This window comes from Schistocerca piceifrons, chromosome 6 (genome assembly GCF_021461385.2).
Source record: "Schistocerca piceifrons isolate TAMUIC-IGC-003096 chromosome 6, iqSchPice1.1, whole genome shotgun sequence".
In the NCBI taxonomy this organism is placed as follows: domain Eukaryota; kingdom Metazoa; phylum Arthropoda; class Insecta; order Orthoptera; family Acrididae; genus Schistocerca; species Schistocerca piceifrons.
This window is the reverse complement of record NC_060143.1, coordinates 78328972-78348561: the sequence shown is the minus strand read 5'-3', so window position 1 is coordinate 78348561 and position 19590 is coordinate 78328972. Positions and strand designations below refer to the sequence as shown.

General features: G+C 43.3%; 1 protein-coding gene across 1 annotated transcript in view; it reads left to right on the top strand.

The window, feature by feature from the left end:
* The first annotated feature begins 1395 nt into the window (after positions 1 to 1395).
* The window catches only part of LOC124802942 (ATP-binding cassette sub-family G member 4), a 366602-nt gene continuing 348407 nt past the window's right edge, over positions 1396 to 19590 (top strand). Inside the window, exon 1 of the mRNA XM_047264029.1 lies at positions 1396 to 1570. Coding sequence (XP_047119985.1) covers positions 1471 to 1570 — 100 coding nt within the window. The 5' untranslated portion in view covers positions 1396 to 1470. The remainder of the gene's footprint in view (positions 1571 to 19590) is intronic.

The following is a 19590-nucleotide window of genomic DNA, read 5'->3' as shown; positions in this document are numbered from 1 at the left end:
CCCTCAGACTATAGTCGAATCCGTGCCGTGTCGTGTTGCGGCACTTCTGCTTACTCGCGGGGGACCTACACGATATTACGCAAGTCTACCAGTTTCTTGGGCTGTTCAGTGTGGTTCTTTCTAAACGGTTGGTCACCTGGAGCTTCTACTTCCGTCAGTTTCATTACTGGCCAAGCCCACATATACCATAAATCTGGACGAAATCGGTGATGACAAGAAGGTGTGGGTCTCCTTTGACACGCACATAAGCATCCTGTCTTATCACCTGCATCCATTCATGTCCATTGTGCATTCGACGGTCTTGGGCAATCCCAGCAGGACAATGCGACACCCCACACGTCCAGAATTCTACAGAGTGGCTGCAGAAATACTCTTCTGAGTTTAAACACTTGCACTGGCCGCGAGACTCCCCAGACGTGAACATTTTTGAGCATATCTGGGATGCCTTTCAACGCGCTGTTCAGAAGAGATCTTACGGAATTATGGACAGCCCTGCAGGATTCATAATGTCAGTTCCCTCAGACTATAGTGGAATCCATGCCATGTCGTGTTGCGGCACTTCTGCGTACTCGCGGGGGACCTACACGATATTACGCAAGTCTACCAGTTTCTTTGGCTCTTCAGTGTGGTTCTTTCTAAACGGTTGCTCACCTGGAGCTCCTACTTCCGTCAGTTTCATTACTAGCCAAGCCCCACATATACCATAAATTTGGACGAAATCGGTGATGACAAGAAGGTGTGGGTCTCCTTTGACACGTACATAAGCATCCTGTCTTATCACCTGCATCCATTCATGTCCATTGTGCATTCGACGGTCTTGGGCAATTCCAGCAGAGCAATGCGACACCTCACACGCCCAGAAATCTACAGAGTGGCTCCAGGAACGCTCTTCTGAGTTTAAACACTTCCATTGGCCACTAGACTCCCCAAGCGTGAACATTATTGAGCATATCTGGGATGCCTTGCAACGCGCTGTTCAGAAGAGATCTCCACCCCTTCTTATTCTTACGGAATTATGGACAGCCCTCCAGGATTCACGATGTCAGTTCCCTCAGACATTAGTCGAGTTCGTGCCACGTCGTGTTGCGGCACTTCTGTGTGCTCGCGGGGGGACCTACACGATTTTACGCAAGTCTACCAGTTTCTTTGGCTGTTCAGTGTGGTTCTTTCTAAAGTGTTGGTCACCTGGAGCTCGTACTTCCGTCACTTTCGTTACTGGCCAAGCCCCACATATACCATAAATCTGGACGAAATCGGCGATGACAAGAAGGTGCGTTCCCCTGCGGCCGCCCGCGCCGCGTTATCTGTCCGCGGCGCCCCGCCTCCCACCACAGCAGCGATCGGCTGCCGGCGCAGCGGCTCCTGCTGCTACGGCAGCGACCAGTCGTCCGCCGGGGCCGCCGACGTTCAGTTTCCCTGCCGCTGCTGCCAGTGTGTCGGTGCGTCCGCGGCACACGCGCTCCTGTCGCCATGGCAACCGACGGCGACGCAGAAGCCGGCGTCGAGCTGTGCCCACTGCGCCTCAACCTCGAGTTCCGCGATCTCAGTTACGTCGTGCCCGGCGCCAAAGGTGAGCGCTCAGCACACGGTGCTTCCAGTCGTGATACAGCACGTGCCGAGTGAGGATCCTCCCCGCTCCGTTTACGTACGGAGTGCGGGAGGATGACTGCTTAAATGCGTCTGCGGGCGCTCTAAATAGTGTTTCCTAGGGTCTGTGTACATACGTGGATTCCTCACTTAATACTCCTTGTAGAAACTTTCTAACGAGGTTTTCGCATGCTAGGATGAAGCAAATATAAAATGGATTTTTTTAGAGTTTATTTAAGGGAGGTAGGACGTCAAACGAGCCGACTTGGAGCAGGAGAGTCACCACAGGACATTTTAATTTCTACTGTCTACACTTTTACAAATAAATTCATAAAACTTTATCACCATGAGCAGGATGGATTGAGGACTCATACTTATCGCAGTGGAAGTTCAAAAACGTAACAAAATACCTTTTTTTTACATGTGAAATTTCATCATTTTTTTCACTTATTACTGGCTGCATTTGTTGCTATACGTACACTTTTCTTCCTAAGTAAGAGAGATTCTTCGATGAATTTTTCATAGCATACAAACAGTAGTTACAAGTGTATAAAACTCTAAAATTTTCCAAATCTATTAAAAAACTGTGGAAAAATTTGAGATAATTAACTATAAAACTTGAAACTTCCTGGCAGATTAAAACTGTGTGCCCGACCGAGACTCGAATTCGGGACCTTTGCCTTTCGCGGGCAAGTGCTCTACCAACTGAGCTACCGAAGCACGACTCACGCCCGGTACTCATAGCTTTACTTCTGCCAGTATCTCGTCTCCTACCTTCCAAACTTTACAGAAGCTCTCCTGCGAAACTTGCAGAACTAGCACTCCTGAAAGAAAGGATACTGTGGAGACATGGCTTAGCCACAGCCTGAGGGATGTTTCCAGAATGAGAAACACAGTTTTAATCTGCCAGGAAGTTTCATATCAGCGCACACTCTGCTGCAGAGTGAATTTCTCATTCTATAAAACTTGAGTTTTTTCTAAACATGAAGCTTAAAATGTAACAGTTCTTTGATTTTTCATAAATTAAATAACTTCTAGAGTTTCATACACCTGTAACTATGGTTTGTATGCTGTGCAAAAGTCATCGAAGAATCTCTCTTACTTAGGATGAAAAGCGTACCTATAGCAACAAATGCAGCCAGTAGTAAGTGAAAAAATGATGAAATTTCACATGTAAAAAAATGTGTTTTGTCACGTTTTTGAGATTCCACTGCTATGAGTGTGAATCCTGAATCCTTACTGGTCATGTTGCTAAAGTTTTATGAATTTATTTTTAAAAGTATAGACAGTGGAAATTAAAATGTCCTGTGGTGCCTCTCCTGCCCCAAGTCGGCCCATTTGACGTCCTACCCTCCTTAAGCCTCAGAAAAACCCATACACATGAACTTATTTTTCTGTATATGTCCTCCTGAACGGGGAACGTATTTTTCATAGCCGATAGGCACTTTCTTGATCCCGTTTACGTAAGATGAACGTGGCTGTGACAGCAGCCAGTTGCACACGAGCACTTCGATAGCGCCATCATCATCAAATTTGTATCCTCCGACTGCTTCTTTTAGTGGCCCAAACAAACCAAAATCGCAGGACGATAAGTCCAGACTGTAGAGAGAATATTCTAGCGCTTTCCAAAGCAATTCCTGAATTTTTTGTTGAGTTCAGGCAGCTGTATGGGATCGAGCATTATTATGAAGCACCATCACTCCTCGGATTGGAAATCCGCGCCATTTCTGACGATATGCACAATTTGTTTGGTCCAAAAGTTGGGAGTAGTATGCAGCGTTCTCAGTACGACGTTCGTGGAGAAAATCGACGCGGAAAACTCCTTTAAAATAAAAAAAAGACTGTTGCAAGAACCTCCACCGAGGACAGACTTTTTGGCTTTTATTGGCGCAGATTCATCCTCTTTGCGCCATACCATGGCGCTTTTTTTCGATTCCAGGGCGTAATGGTACACCTACGTTTTCTCGCAGGTCACAATCCGGTGCAAAAATTGTTCCTCTGTAGTTTGTTAGAGAATCGGTGGCCGTTTGCACACCTCCAAACGATGAAATTTGTGCTCTGCGGTCAGAAGACGAGGCACCCACTTTGCAGACAATTTCAGAAATCCACGGCTGTCAGTAATAATAGCCTGAATACTACTATAGTTTAAGCGAAAATCTGTAGCAATTCCAGCACCTGTTGGCCGATCGTCTTTATTAATCTTGCTACCAATGCGAATATTCTCCTTAGGCATACTGGTCCTTGGGCGACGTCAGTGAGCTGCATTCTCAATTGTTTCTCGCCCTCGTAAAAACTGTTTGTGCCGCGCGTGCACTTGAGTCTTGCTCAGGGCGATGTCTCCCAACTGTATCGCAAGACTTTTCAAAATTTCAGACCGTTTTACGCCCTCTCTTGTGAGAAACTTGATTATAATGCGTCGCGCAACAGATGACAATACCTCTTCCCCTGATATTATTATTCTGACTACAGAAACGGTACAACATTCTAGCCAGAGAACAATCTCTGGAAACGAAAGTAACTACGAGCAGAGATCGCGCCGGTGTCCGTTTAGATAAAGGCGCGTAAATCAAACATTACGGTTTATATCTGATTCGTTCTCGTAGTTGACGTCTCCAAGATTAAACTCCTGTCAATTCAGGTTTGTCACCGCCTTCCTGACACTCTCTGTGTCTGTGACCATTCGTGCTGGCGTTCTATGCACACTTTCAGTATCCCCTGATAGTCCTATTTGATGTGAGTTTCACACACCTGAGCAATATTCTAGGATATGTCTCACGAGTGTTTTGTAAGCAAATCATCTTTGCAGAATGATCACTTCTCCTCAGTAGCTTGCAAATGAAGTGAAGTCTTCCACACGCATCTGCTTCTCCTACGACAGGGCTTATATTTTCGTTCCATTTCACATCCCTACAAATTAGGGATGCTGGTTATCGCTGAAACAGCCAGTGTTCGATTATATCGGGTTTTTTTCAACGCCAGTTTAACCTGGCTGTTAAAAACGCTCAAGATAACCAGTTTCTGAAATAAACGTTTTTTGGTTTTTTATTCCTATTATTTCCTGTAATGAACGCAAAAATCGAACGAAGATTGAAATATTTTGACCCCTTTGAGTTTCAAGATATGTAGAATCAAAATATTAAATTAAATACATAAATAAAATAAAACTTATTCCATCCACCGTTCGCTGCTTTTTTTCTAAAAGTGTTAGGAGATTGAGTGCTACAAAAAAATCACTGGTATTCTCCTTTTGATTCCAGTTTTTTAAAACCCTGCTCAAAAATCATGTTGTAATCAAGATCGATAATATCACTATTTGAACGTTACGAATAGTAATGCTAAAGGCTGAAAACTGAGGTTGAAGGATTCTGTTTTTCGTGTTAATTTGTCCGTTTTTATGGGCTACAAGCAGATAAAGGCATATTATGTATTTCTTAAAATCAGTACCGCCATTGGACTGTTGTGTTTTTTTTTTCCCCCACTTACACAATCATGATTTCGGCTTCTAAGTGCCATTATCAAGTGTTTTAAGTGTTATAAATTGCCTGGGATGGCAGATGAGCTACTTTATATCTTTATTGTATACTATGAATGAATTGTTAAGTTTTAAATTTTCTCCTCAAATGATGTCGAAAGTTTGTTGTGGCTGCTCTGGTTTTTAATCTTTTAAAGCAAATGGAGCACTGTAGTTCCTTGGATCAGCACTTCGCAAAAGACTTCCAGACTAGGGGTGGCGCAATGTAATACAAGCGATGTCTGACGATGACAGTGAGAAACTACCATATAGACCAGATGGTAAGGTCTTGCACACTGCATACACACGCGTACCATCTAATAGGCTGCGCCACTTGATAACAGGTACAGTACCAACTCAGCAACTCTGTACCAAGAATGAGATTTTCACTCTGCAGCGGAGTGTGCGCTGATATGAAACTCCCTGGCAGTTTAAAACTGTGTGCCGTACCGAGACTCGAACTCGGGACCTTTGCCTTTCGCGGGCAAGTGCTCTACCATCTTTTTTTGTTTTTTTAATATATATTTTTTTCTTATTTATGATTTTTTTTTTTTTTTTTTTTTTTTTTTTTTTTTTTTTTTTTTTTTTTTTTTTTTTGAAGGTGCGTTGCTTCTGCAGCAATGGAAACGTTTCATTCGTTGTTGATGACTCTTTGCTGCAAAACTTTTATTTTCATCGTGTTTTAAATGGTTGGAATGGCTCTGAGCACTATGCGACTTAACTTCTGAGGTCATTAGTCGCCTAGAACTTAGAACTAATTAAACCTAACTAACCTAAGGACATCACACACATCCATGCCCGAGGCAGGATTCGAACCTGCGACCGTAGCGGTCAAACTGTAGTGCCTAGAACCGCACGGCCACTCCGGCCGGCAAAAATGGGGTCAAATGGCTCTGAGCACTATGGGACTTAACATCTATAGTCATCAGTCCCCTAGAACTTAGAACCACTTAAACCTAACTAACCTAAGGACATCACACAACACCCAGTCATCACGAGGCGGAGAAAATCCCTGACCCCGCCGGGAACCATCTGAGCAACCCAAGCACGACTCACGCCCCCTCCTCACAGTTCTGCAAGGTTCACAGAAAGTTTGGAAGGTAGGAGACGAGGTACTGGCAGAAGTATAGCTGTGAGGACTTGGCGTGAGTCGTGCTTGGGTAGCTTAGTTGGTAGAGCACTTGCCCGCGAAAGGCAAAGGTCCCGAGTTCGAGTCTCGGTCCGGCACACAGTTTTTATCTGCCAGGAAGTTTCAACTCTGTACCAATTCTTACATCATGCTTTTGTTGCTCGTTTCGGTCGACATTGTCATTAAAATAGCACTGATCGCTTTCCCCATTTGCTATAATAACGCAATATTTCGAAAGAATGGAAATTTTGTGAATAAAAGTTACCCTTTTCTGTTTTTTTAACAAAAGTTTATTTAAAAACTTTAAATAAGGTTTATTTAAAAACTGAAAACATTAGCACTGCTTCTGTGGCTTATTGTTATTTCCGTTTTCTTACCTCGTTATCAGTAAAAAAAAAAGCACTTGTTATAATCGAGACCAAACAACTACGGAAAAACTATCGGTTATTCAAATTCAAATGGCTCCAAGCACTATGGGACTTAACAGATTCAACATCTGAGTTCATCAGTCCCCTAGATTTAGAACTACTTAAACCTAACCAACCTAAAAACATCAGACACATCCATGCCCGAGGCAGGATTCGAACGTGTGACCGTAGCAGCAGCGCGGTTCTGGACTGAAGCGCCTAGAACCGCTCGGCCACAGCGGCCGGCTATAGGTTATTCAGAACTAAAATACCAGTATCGCTTGTAAGCAGCTGGTTTTTCCCACCCCTACTACAAATCTTTACACTCAGATATTTCTATCAATTGATACCACAGGCTTCATTCGTGATTCATTGATACTGCAGCTATGCGATACCACGTTTAAACGTTTTGTGAAGTGCACGATTTTACATTTCTGAATAGCTGAAGCAAGTTGGTACTCTTTGAAATCTTATCAGGCACTGACTGAGTATTTATGGAGCTCTTTTCAGGCAGTACTTCGTTATAGATAACTACACAACCTGTTGAAGTCCGTGGTTACTATGAACATCGTGTGGCAAGCCATTTACATGCAACCCGAGCAGTAAAGGTCTCAAAAGACTCCTCGGGGCATGCCTCAACTTACTTCTCCATGCTGCGATATCGCTACCAATAAATTAGCAGTTCAGTCACGGTACGCCATACGGTCGCACTTTCATTAGTAAAAGTTTGTGTAGTCTCGAGTCAAATACTTTCCGGAACTCAGGGGTTACTGCAGCCAACGGCCTGAATCTCGACTCAAGATGCCACCTGAACAGGGACGGCTACAAGGATTTTGCTGCCTGTGCGAAAATTTCAAGGGCCGTCTCCCCCTCCCCCTCCTTGAAGTCTCAGACATAGTCTACATCTACATCTACATCTACATTGATACTCCGCAAGCCACCCAACGGTGTGTGGCGGAGGGCACTTTACGTGCCACTGTCATTACCTCCCTTTCCTGTTCCAGTCGCGTATGGTTCGCGGGAAGAACGACTGTCTGAAAGCCTCCGTGCGCGCTCTAATCTCTCTAATTTTACATTCGTGATCTCCTCGGGAGGCATAAGTAGGGGGAAGCAATATATTCGATACCTCATCCAGAAACGCACCCTCTCGAAACCTGGCGAGCAAGCTACACCGCGATGCAGAGCGCCTCTCTTGCAGAGTCTGCCACTTGAGCATCTCCGTAACGCTATCACGGTTACCAAATATCCCTGACACGAAACGCGCCGCTCTTCTTTGGATCTTCTCTATCTCCTCCGTCAACCCGACCTGGTACGGATCCCACACTGATGAGCAATACTCAAGTATAGGTCGAACGAGTGTTTTGTAAGCCACCTCCTTTGTTGATGGACTACATTTTCTAAGCACTCTCCCAATGAATCTCAACCTGGTACCCGCCTTACCAACAATTAATTTTATATGATCATTCCACTTCAAATCGTTCCGTACGCATACTCCCAGATATTTTACAGAAGTAACTGCTACCAGTGTTTGTTCCGCTATCATATAATCATACAATAAAGGATCCTTCTTTCTATGTATTCGCAATACGTTACATTTGTCTATGTTAAGGGTCAGTTGCCACTCCCTGCACCAAGTGCCTATCCGCCGCAGATCTTCCTGCATTTCGCTACAATTTTCTAATGCTGCAACCTCTCTGTATACAACAGCATCATCCGCGAAAAGCCGCATGGAACTTCCGACACTATCTACTAGGGCATTTATGTATATTGTGAAAAGCAATGGTCCCATAACACTCCCCTGTGGCACGCCAGAGGTTACTTTAACGTCTGTAGACGTCTCTCCATTGATAACAACATGCTGTGTTCTGTTTGCTAAAAACTCTTCAATCCAGCCACACAGCTGGTCTGATATTCCGTAGGCTCTTACTTTGTTTATCAGGCGACAGTGCGGAACTGCATCGAACGCCTTCCGGAAGTCAAGAAAAATAGCATCTACCTGGGAGCCTGTATCTAATATTTTCTGGGTCTCATGAACAAATAAGGCGGTCAATCTTTCTCACAATGTCATTCATCCATAACGTATTATTTTCTCACATTACACTTACTAATACATATTTTTGACGTATCTGCGTCTTTAAGACCAGAGCCAGGCATATGGCCCCAGTCAGTGAAACATCTAATACGTTTTAAGTACAACTCTAAAATTAATTACGTTAACGAAAATAAAGTTATGTTGGACACAGAGTGCATAACTAAAACCTGTTCACGTTTTCTCGTTCCCTGAGCAGAGTGGAGCGTGAGATGCAAGACCTGTGTTGGTTGCTACTGTCGTTTCCAGATCATTAAACTAGGAAGACGAAAAACGAATATGTGTTAATGGAACATATGTGAACCACTTTTAGTTTTGCTGGTGACATTGTACTGTTTGCTTCTAGCCTCACGGACCACGAGTAAAAGATGACAGCCGTTGGGAAGTGTACCGAGGCAGACAGGTAGTCATTTGCCCCTAGCTCAGTGCGGTAATACAAGAGAAAACAAAAATTATAATAATGGCACTATGTACGCCCCGCTATGCAATGTACAGTGGCTTTCGAAGTATTTCGGTGATTGTTATAGTATTTTTGACGCATAACAAGTATTTGTTGGTAACTTTACAAATTATTTTACGTAGTAATTGTACTATCAAAAACTGACATTTAGAAGTACGGGGTGATTCAAAAAGAAAGAACAGTCAGGCCAAATGTGAAAGACAAACACATTACGCATGTCACTGGAGAGAGTAAGGTTCAGATTTTTTTGTTCCCGCAGGTACTATACCATACACTCAACATGAGCACCATGCGTTACTCGAGAAGCATCGGAACGGTAGTTCATTTCACTCCATGCACGAATCAACAGGTCCCTGTTTACTGTATCGACAGTTTCAACAATTCGATTTCTCAGCTCTTGAAGAGTAGCTGCCATAGACAGTGGCAGTTTTGGAAGCACTTACGTTTGTCTCTAGCACTTCCTTTCCCAAGATATTGATAGTATCTGACTCGCAAAGCGTTCTTAAAAACATTCAGTACAGTCGATGGAACAAAACAACCAACAGTTATATCTTAGATGTGATATCTGAATATATTCGCAGCACACGCACGGGCCGGACGATCCGTTTGTTGTGGGTACCTTACCACTCTGGTATCCTCTATAATGATGAAGTTGATGCATTAGCCAAACAAGCGGCAACCTTAGGCACCGTCCTGGATCTGCACCTTCCTTATACAAACTACTTACGTGAAGTCAAGGATCACGCAAGACAACAATGGCAGGAAATGTGGAACGTTTCTCAACAGACAAAAGGCCGTTATTACGCAGTGCTACAAACCTCGGATTCCTTCACAGCCGTGGTTCATGAGGACACATCCGGACCGATCCACGATTTCTACCATCATAAGACTCCGCTTCAATCATGCCTCTTTCCCATAACATCTACATCGAATCAACGTTTACAGTTCACCAGCATGTGAGTGTGATCCTGAGTCGGAAGCTGATGTCAACCACATCTTATTTATGTGCCCCAAATTTGACCGTGAACGGTTGGTCTTGCTGAAGACATTGTTGAGTATGGGCTATCATCTTCCTCAATCAGCTTCTTCTCTTTTGTGTACTGAAGACGTTCGTCTATATAAAGTGATAGTTAACTTCATCAAGAGTACTGGTCACAATATGTAGGTTTTAATGGTGTACGTAAATTATAAATATGTCTTGCTGATGAAGATATTTCAGAATTGGTGTGAATTGTAAGCCAAGGCACTTTTAATTATTTTCCAATTCAATTCAATTCAATTTTTAAAACATTATGTACAAACCTATATCAGTTAAGCTTTTTATTCTAGTAAATATGAATTTCTGTATTTGTTTATTCAATTATGTGTACATTGTCACTATGTGTTGCCGATGGCTAAATTGAGTACACACTCAAAGGCCAAATAAAAAAAAAATGGAACAATGACTCCTTTAATATACCCCCACAGAAATAAACGCAAGCTGTGAGGTCTGGTGACCTGGGAGGCCAAAAGCAATGGACAAGATCTTGTCCACCTTTTCCAATCCATCGCTGTGGGACGGTGTGGGAGGGTGAAAGTGAGGCGTCCGCCGTCATGTATAAAAATTAAATGCAATAGAGGAAACAACAAATTTTGCATCGTGTCGAGGTATGATATTCTTGTCAGAGTTTCCTCCAAAAAAAAGAAAGGTGCTTAAAGTCTGTGAACAGAAACGGCATAAAGCACATTCAGTTTCGGTGGATCCTATTCATGTTCGACGACGACGTCAGGATTTTCAGATCACCGAATTCTTACATTAAGGAGGTTTAATTTACCCGATGGATGAAACGTCGATACGCCCAAAAAGATGTTCGGAATAAGTGCCGTCTGTCATACCCTGGAGAAGTGAAACGCAAAATTTGTACCTTTGTTACGATCGCCGGGACGCAATTGCTGCAGTAACTGCAACTCGTAAGGCTTCATTTGCAGGCGTCGTTTCAGAACACGCCACACCGTTGTGTAGGGAAGTTGAAGTTCCTTGCCTGCTCTCTTGTGAACTGCCGATGGCTCCGTGTGAAAACAGCACTTTTCGGCGGTAGCGTCGGAGCTTGCACTGAACAGAGTGGGAGGCAATAGGACAGGGAGTGACTCACATATAAATGCTTTACTTGTGGAAAAAAGGTGTATACGTCACAATTAGCAGTTTAGTGTGTCCGTAGTACTAGGGCTATTCGCAGAGTAAGGAACGATCGGTCGCGAAATGGAAACCACAGTGAAAATCCTATGAAGTTTCGCACAGATGTGTTGAGCAGTGTCTGCAGCATGGCCGTAGATAGCGTCACGTCGCTCTTCTCAGATCAGAGCGCACAGTGAGCGCATAAAGATGCTTAGAAAATAATAACGTAATTGTCATGCATTTCCTTCTTCATGACAATTCTCGGCCGCACACTGCAGGGCCAATGAGGAAGCTCCTCAGCCCGGAATTGTCTCCCTCTGATTTTCGTTTTTATTCAGATGAACTGCTGGCTACGAAGACGATATTTTGGCACAGACAGTGAGCTGCAGTCCAGCGTAGTAAATTGTCAGAGAGCACAGGAGGCTCTCTTCTATGACGAGGCTACTGGAAAATTGGAACAACGTTACGACAGATGCCTAAGTTGGGGCGGCGACTATGTAGAAAACTGTGTGGAAGGTGTAGCTAACTGTGGCAAATAAAACAGTTTTGATTTTCACTGTGGTTTGCATTTCGCGACCGATCGGTCTTACTTTTCGAATAGCCCTCGTATATAACGAGAAACGGCTATGTTCGCATATCGAGAAGGCGTGTTTTCGAGCATACCACAATCACGATGGCTCAAAGCAAGCAATTTTGAAAGCAATTTCATTTTTCGTTGCGAAAAGTAACAATGAAATCCCAAATAAAGTTGTTGAAATGCGAACACAGCTTGAAATTCGACGATACTGGGTTGTCAGTTCGTATAGTGCAGTTTAGTTGCTTCAGCTCCAAAATAAGGTTTGATAGGTTTTCTTCCATATGATTTAATACACAGTATATTGCTTACGTCTTCAACACCGAGAAAGGAAAGGGAATGAGGAAAAACGTAAAAGAAGTTGCAGACGAAGCAGAAAAAATCAATTTAGTGGAAAGTGGCAAGAAGAAGAGGAATTAAATCGTATTATTTAATACACAGTATTTTCCTCCGCGATACTGCTATAGGCGATCACATGCCGACATTTATCTTTGTTTCTTTATTACGAAGTTTTTCTCTTCTGTAGAGGATTTCAAGCTGACGGAAGTACTTTTCAAGTATTGTGTAGAAACGTGATAGAAAATGCGTTGGCAAAGCTGTTACTAGCAAACTTTTTGTAATTTTGAAACATGCACCCAAGATGACCGACTACAGTATTTCATTTGTCATCTGTGTCACAATACAGTAGACACTTTCCAGCAAGACACTAGAGCCTTAGTTTCCAATTTATTCTCAAACTTTCATTGTATTATTTAATTTGTCCTTTTGGAGCCATATTAAAATTTATGATTTTGTCGTCCCCAAAAACCTGCCGCCCTAGGCGGTAGCAGGGTTCGCCCCCTCCCCCCTAAGAATCAGCTCTTCACGGCACGGCAGAGAGCACGGGTTGGCTCCCGCATGACCGATGTTTTCTGAATCCAAGCTTGTTGGTATGGCAAAGTGATTTCATCCGAGGTATCTCATTACGTTTGAACTCAGGGCAAGCGCAGCACATACCCGTGCCGCCTTTAATAGCCACAACGGATAGAAGGGATGTTTGAACTTAACGTGTCGTCTTAGCAGATATCATTAGAGGAGAAGCATCGCCACAGAAATGGAAGGATGGGTTCAGAACCAGCCGTGACTTCATTATTCGAAGACTGAAGCATTTTAATCCGTAGAAAAAAAACCACTTCCTGTGCCGAGTGCTGTCGTTGGGCGCAGCCCATTGCCGGCGTGGCCCTCTTTGCTCCTGTATCAAAAGAAGCCGCAGCAGTAGACTGAGATGTTCGTTCATAGGATAAAACAGACCCCGTATAAAGCATAACTGCATAAGGCAAGACATCTGTATTTTGTACCGGGTCATTCAAAAAGGAAAGAACAGATTTCAATTGTTTGTTACAAACTATAAAAGACAGAAACACACTGCGCATGTCACTGGACAGAGGAAGGTCCAAAGTTTTGACACAGCTGCGATGTTGTTTGTTGCAACACGGTGGCTACACCACAAGGGAACCCATTTTGTGATTTCAAGCCGCGCGGGATTAGACGAGCGGTCTTAGGCGCTGCATTCGTGGACTGTGTGGCTGGTCCCGGCGGAAGTTCGAGTCCTCCCTCGGGCATGGGCGTGTGTGTTTGTCCTAGGTTAAGTAGTGTGTACGCTTAGGAACTGATGACCTTAGCAGTTAAGTCCCATGAGATTTCACACCCATTTGAACTTTTTTCAATTTGCGCGTATTCAATCCATTGTTCAGGTGCAACGTGTATTCCGCCGTCGATTCAGCAAGAAGCCACCTCTGCACAAGCAGATTTATGACTGCCATACAAAATTCTTGGAAGTTGTTTGCATATGCAAGGGAAAGAACACTGGTCTGCCGTGCACATCTGATGAGTACATCGAGCGAACCCGAGATGCCTTCACACGGAGCCCGCGGAGGTCCACAAGCGGGCAGACCAGGAACTTCAACTTCCTCAAACAACGGTGTGGCGTGTTCTGAAACGACGCTTGAGTATGAAGTGGAGTGGTGTATAGCTATTACTGGCAGTGGTATTGAAAGACACCATAGGTCGTTAAACCTGAACAAAGCTCCAGGAGCGACGGAACCCCTGTCAGACTCCGTAAAGGATTTTCGACTGAGTTAGCCCCTCTTTTAACCTTAATACTCGTACACCGCAGATCCTTCGAACAAAAAACTTTGTCCGGTTGCTGTAAGAAGGTATCGGTCACAACTGTCTACTATGAATACACTCAAAAAAATGGTTCAAATGGCTCTAAGCACTATGGGACTTAACATCTGAGGTCATCAGTCCCCTACAACTTAGAACTACTTAAACCTAACTAACCTAAGGACATCACACACATCCATGCCCGAGGCAGGATTCGAACCTACGACCGTAGCGGTCGCGCGGTGCCAGACTAAAGAGCCTAGAACCGCTCGGCCACACCGGATTAATACACTCATTTTCAGAAAAAAACAGAACACTTGGACGACTAGAGACAGGACGTTCATATTCTCAGGACATGTACATTAGTATGTTCTGCAGAAATGATTAGAATTTCAGTCACCTCTGTTCAGCATGTGTCCTGTTGCCTAGTAGGCACAGGGTCCGCCGTGCTATCTGATAACTTGTTCCATGAGTGATGCCATCGACGCGTATATGGCGCGAATGGTGCCGTGTGGTACAGCCATCCATGCTGCATTCACGTGGTTCCAAAATTCATCTGTGGTGGTTGGCATTGGGTCACAGCCCACACATTTTCGATTGGCGACAAGTATGGAGGTCTGGCGGGCCAGGGCAAAAGGCTGGCATCCTGTGACACCAAGAAGACACGTGTTCGTGCAGTAACATGTGGTCATGCATTGTCTTCCTGAAAAATGGCGGTGGGGTGTTGTGCAAAAAGGGAATGGCTGCGGGTGGCAGGATGTCATTCACATACGTCACATTGGTCACAGTGCCCTGGACACGCACCAACTGCGATTTTTGATCGTACCCAATAGTACCCCCACACTACAATCCTCGAGATGGTGCTGTATGTCTTGTGATGCCGGTCCCCCCGAACGAAATGAGGCCATCATTTTCAAACAAGCAGAACCTGGATTCGTCCGATAACGCTACCTGACGCCATTCCTGTCGCCAGTGACGTCGTTCCATGCACCATTGCCGTCTAGCACGTTTCTGCACTTTCGCCAAAGGTAGGCGAATAAGTGATCATCATTTCATCCCCATCGACGCGCAGGTCACCGAAGTGGCGTCAAATCGAAAGACCTGCACCAGGCGAACGGTCTACCCGACGGGAGGCCCTAGCCACACGACATTTCCATTTTTTTTTCCAGTGGACGACGCGCACGTAACCCATGCCGTAATAAACGGCAACGGACTGTACGATGTGTTCCACTGTGCGCCAGAGCCGAGGAGGACGTAGATCCGTCTGATTTGTCATTCGGTTGAGGTGTCGATCTCATTGGGGGAGGGAGGGGGGAGCGGGGGAGGTCTGGATGGTGTGACCTGACCCATTTCGTCGTGTTCTACGGCCTACCCTGAATCAGTCTGCACACACCCGTTACACCGCCGAAACACTTCGTCCCACACGAGCGTTGCCGGATGGATGCATTGCATTCTGTCATGCCAATAATGCGTCCTCTTTCAAACTCACTGATTTGACGGTACTGACCAAGTCACACTGATCCATTACCTTCGGTTTACAGCGACAACAAGAGCTGCAGGCACATTTTATCGGTAGGTGGTGTTGCGCCGCGATATCGATGTTGACCTTGAACCCGCAGGCCGACGTGGTTCAAACGCTAATCATTTCTGCAGAACATACTGATATATATGCTTTGTGAATATGAACGTCTTATCGCTTGCTTTCAAGGTGTTCTGTTTTCCTTGAACATGAGTGTAGAAGGGTATCAGAAGTGTTCTACAAAACAGTGTCCAATAACACTGATATCTCTCTTTCGTAGAATCTTAGATCATATCCTGAGCTCAAACATAATGAGTTATCTTGAACAGAAATATATTCTCCAAGACAGCCAGGATTAATTCCGAAAACATCAGTATGTGAAATCCAACTCGTGCTTTTCTCACATGACATACTGCAGGGCCAACGATCAACGCAATCAGTTGGACAAGGTATTTCTCGGCTTTCGAATAGCACTACTAACGGATGTACGACCATTTGGGATATCAAACAGAATTTGTGACAGGATTAACGATTTAATGGTAGGCAGAATGCAGCACGTTATCGTGGATCAAGTGCCATAGACGGGCGAAATAACTTGAGGCGTGGGGCAGGAAAGTGTGTTCATCTTGTATATTAATTACGTGGAAGACAACATTAATAATGACTCAGACTTTTCGCAGATAATGAAGTTGTGTGTAACGTTGCACTGTCTGAAAAAGCTGCACCAATATCCAATTCTGTCTTGATAACGTCTCAAAGTGGTGCAAATATTGTCAACTGGCTTAGAATGTTCAGAGATGTAAAACTGAATAATTCGTAAAACGAAAAAAACGTAGTATCCTACGACTACAACACCAAAAAGTCTCAGTTGGAATCGGTCAACTTTACAAATACCTGGGTGTTCAAATGGTTCAAATGGCTCTGAGCACTATGGGACTTAACATCTGTGGACATCAGTCCCCTAGAACTTAGAACTACTTAAATCTAACTAACCTAAGGACATCACACACATCCATGCCCGAGGCAGGATTCGAACCTGCGACCGTAGCAGTCGCGCGGTTCCGGACAGAGCGCCTAGAACCGCTAGACCACCGCGGCCGGCATACCTGGGTGTAACCATTTGTAGGGATATGAAATAGAACGATCGCCAGAGATAGACAAAATAGTTTATTAAAGGTATTTGAATTCAAAATATAAATACTAGGTTATTTTTTCTATTTCAAATGTATATACAAGCTTGTTTTAAATAAATGTATTTAAATATAAAACAGGTGTTTCAAAATACCTTTATTCAAATAAAATACCTCCAGTTAGTGAACAATCTGCACGCTCTTTATTTCACTGGTTTTAACGCCAATAATTGTTCAGATATTTCATCTTTCATGTTCCGCCTATGTGGCGTCATTATTACCCACCAAAGGAAAATAGTCATTCAACAGCAGCAGAATTTGTTAAACAAGTATTATATTTAAAGAAAAAATTTTTTTACAGTTGCTTATCTCTTGTAGGAAACTAGACTATTGTCAATATCTTCTAAATATTGTGTGTTTCCAGATCTGTTGTAATGCTGTCACTATCACTAGCTACAAAAGAATCAGTCCCCAAAAAATATATCTTTTTGTTTTTCTATCAGAATGTTGCAAGTTCTTCCCGTCTTCTTCTTGTATCATCTTCTGCACTTCTGAAATCAACTGTTCTTTAATGTATCCTCTGCAAGCCTTCGGTACTCATTTCAGTTTCAGAAAGGATGAGATACAGATGTTAATATACCATCATTTATTTGAAAGGTCTGTTAAGACTTTCTTTAAGATCTTTTATCAGCACACCACAGTACGTAGGTTTATTCATCTGCAAGCTGCTTATCATTCTTTGCATTCTCATTAGTTCTGGCGGAAGACGTGCACAGTAGGTTTCGAAAAGCTAATGTATTCATTAAGAAAATGTATTTCAGTTTCTTTAAAAGCTGCTGCACGAGTTGCCTTACAGTTTCGTGTGGCGTATCTATATCCATGTGTAGATCTTAAAAAGAATTGTAGTATGAATTCCGTCGTGTTGGACTTGGATAGGTAGGAGATTTTGCAGTTGATTCTAAATAGAATACATAAACTTTAGGAGGCCATGAACAGAGATTCCAGAGTGCTTGACTTTTTGACATGGCTGCATTTTAAACTTTTCTGAACGAGTCACTTTGACATCTGGCCTTATATACATCTCTAGTAGCTATAAAATGTAATTTATGTGACCTAGCTCCCTCCTTCATTCAATTCCTTTGACGTTATCGGATGATTTCAGTACTTTGCACATTAAACAAACAATAATCATAAACATAGAAGATGTGTTCAAGTCTTACAGCCTTTTCTAATAATTAGAGTCATGGTCGTATTCACTTGACAGGTTTGACGCTTACTGTGCCATCTGTATCCGTTGCAGAACTACTTTTATTGAAACAAATGGCTCATTAAATAACGAAAACTTTGAAGTATGAAATTATAAAATCCAAGAGAAGCATTTTGCATTTTACAAAAAATACAAAATGTCTATATTTTAACTATTAAAAATAAAATAGGATAAGATTTAAAAAAAAAGTATTTCAAATGCAAAATAAAAATAGGTATTATGCATTTTGCATTTCCATTTCAAATACATGTATTTCACACAATTCACGTCTCTGACATTCACATAGGCTAAGTCGTAGGAAAAAGAGGTGGTAGACTTCAGTTTATTGATAGAAGGCTAGAGAAATGCAATGAGTCTACAAAGGAGATGGTTTACAAATCACTCATGTGACCCATTCTAGAATACTGCTGCAGTGTGTGAGACGTACCAAGTAGGACTAACAGGGGATACCGCATCTATTCAAGGAAAGGGAAGCATGAATGTCCACAGGGCTGTTTTAACCGCGTAACGCCGTCGCCGAGACGTGAACTGGCAGTTACCCAAAGATAGACACCAGCCATTCCACGGAAGCCTAAGGACAAAGTCTCAAAAACAAGTGCTGAATGAGGAATCACACATATTATAACAATCGTTGTGGGGTAAAAAGAAAAAAAAACCACCTACCTGCCAGAGTTCAGGGCATATGACGTCATAAACAATAGAATGCATGAAAAACTGCCACATCATGCATGATGTCTAAATTACTTCTTTGCTAGTAACTCTATTCGCAACATATGTTGCAAACAGCATCCCTATATACCACTGAATCTCAGCATCATTTGCTTTTAACCTTTGTCCCACTTCAACGCGGGGTCTGCCTTATTACTATGGATTTGGTGATGTTTGTGTCAAAGGGTGGCTGGATGCCCTTCCAGTCGCCACCCCGTACTCCCCAGGATGGAATTAGTGTACCCCATCTGTCTGCGTCTAGTGTGAGCTATGAAATAGTGTGAACATTTCGAAAAAGTCTGCGAGTCGTGTAATTGAGGTGGGAAGTGGGGACCAGCCTGGTATTCACCTAGTGGGATGTGTAAAACCGCCAACAAACGACATCCAGGCTGGCCGGCACACCTGCCCGCGACGTTAATCCGCCGGGCGGATTCGATCTGGGGCCAGGGAGCCTACCCGAGTCCAGAAAGCACCGCATATAGTGCCCTTGGCTAACGTGGCGGGTATATGCCGCTGAATCTACTTGCACAAATATATCACTGTGCGACACATATAACAAGATATATTATGTCATAAACACTGAGATGCGTGAAAAATGCCGCATCACGCTTGCAGTTTTCACACATATATTCTTTACTACTAAGACACTCCTACAGTCGAGTCAACTTAAGGAAGGAAATCCATGACACCTGGCAGTGCTTTTGACAGCTTTCAGCTATAGGCGAAAACAATAGCCGTCTATACAGCTATGAAGAGGCGTTGGCATAGAGATGTTTAAAAATCGCGTTGTAGCTCCTGGAGAATTACAAATATTCTGTATAATCAAGTTAACAGTTAAATAAAAACTACAGAGAATTTGTATTTTGCTTACTTTGTTTCTTAATATGGACACTGTTCAAATGGTTCAAA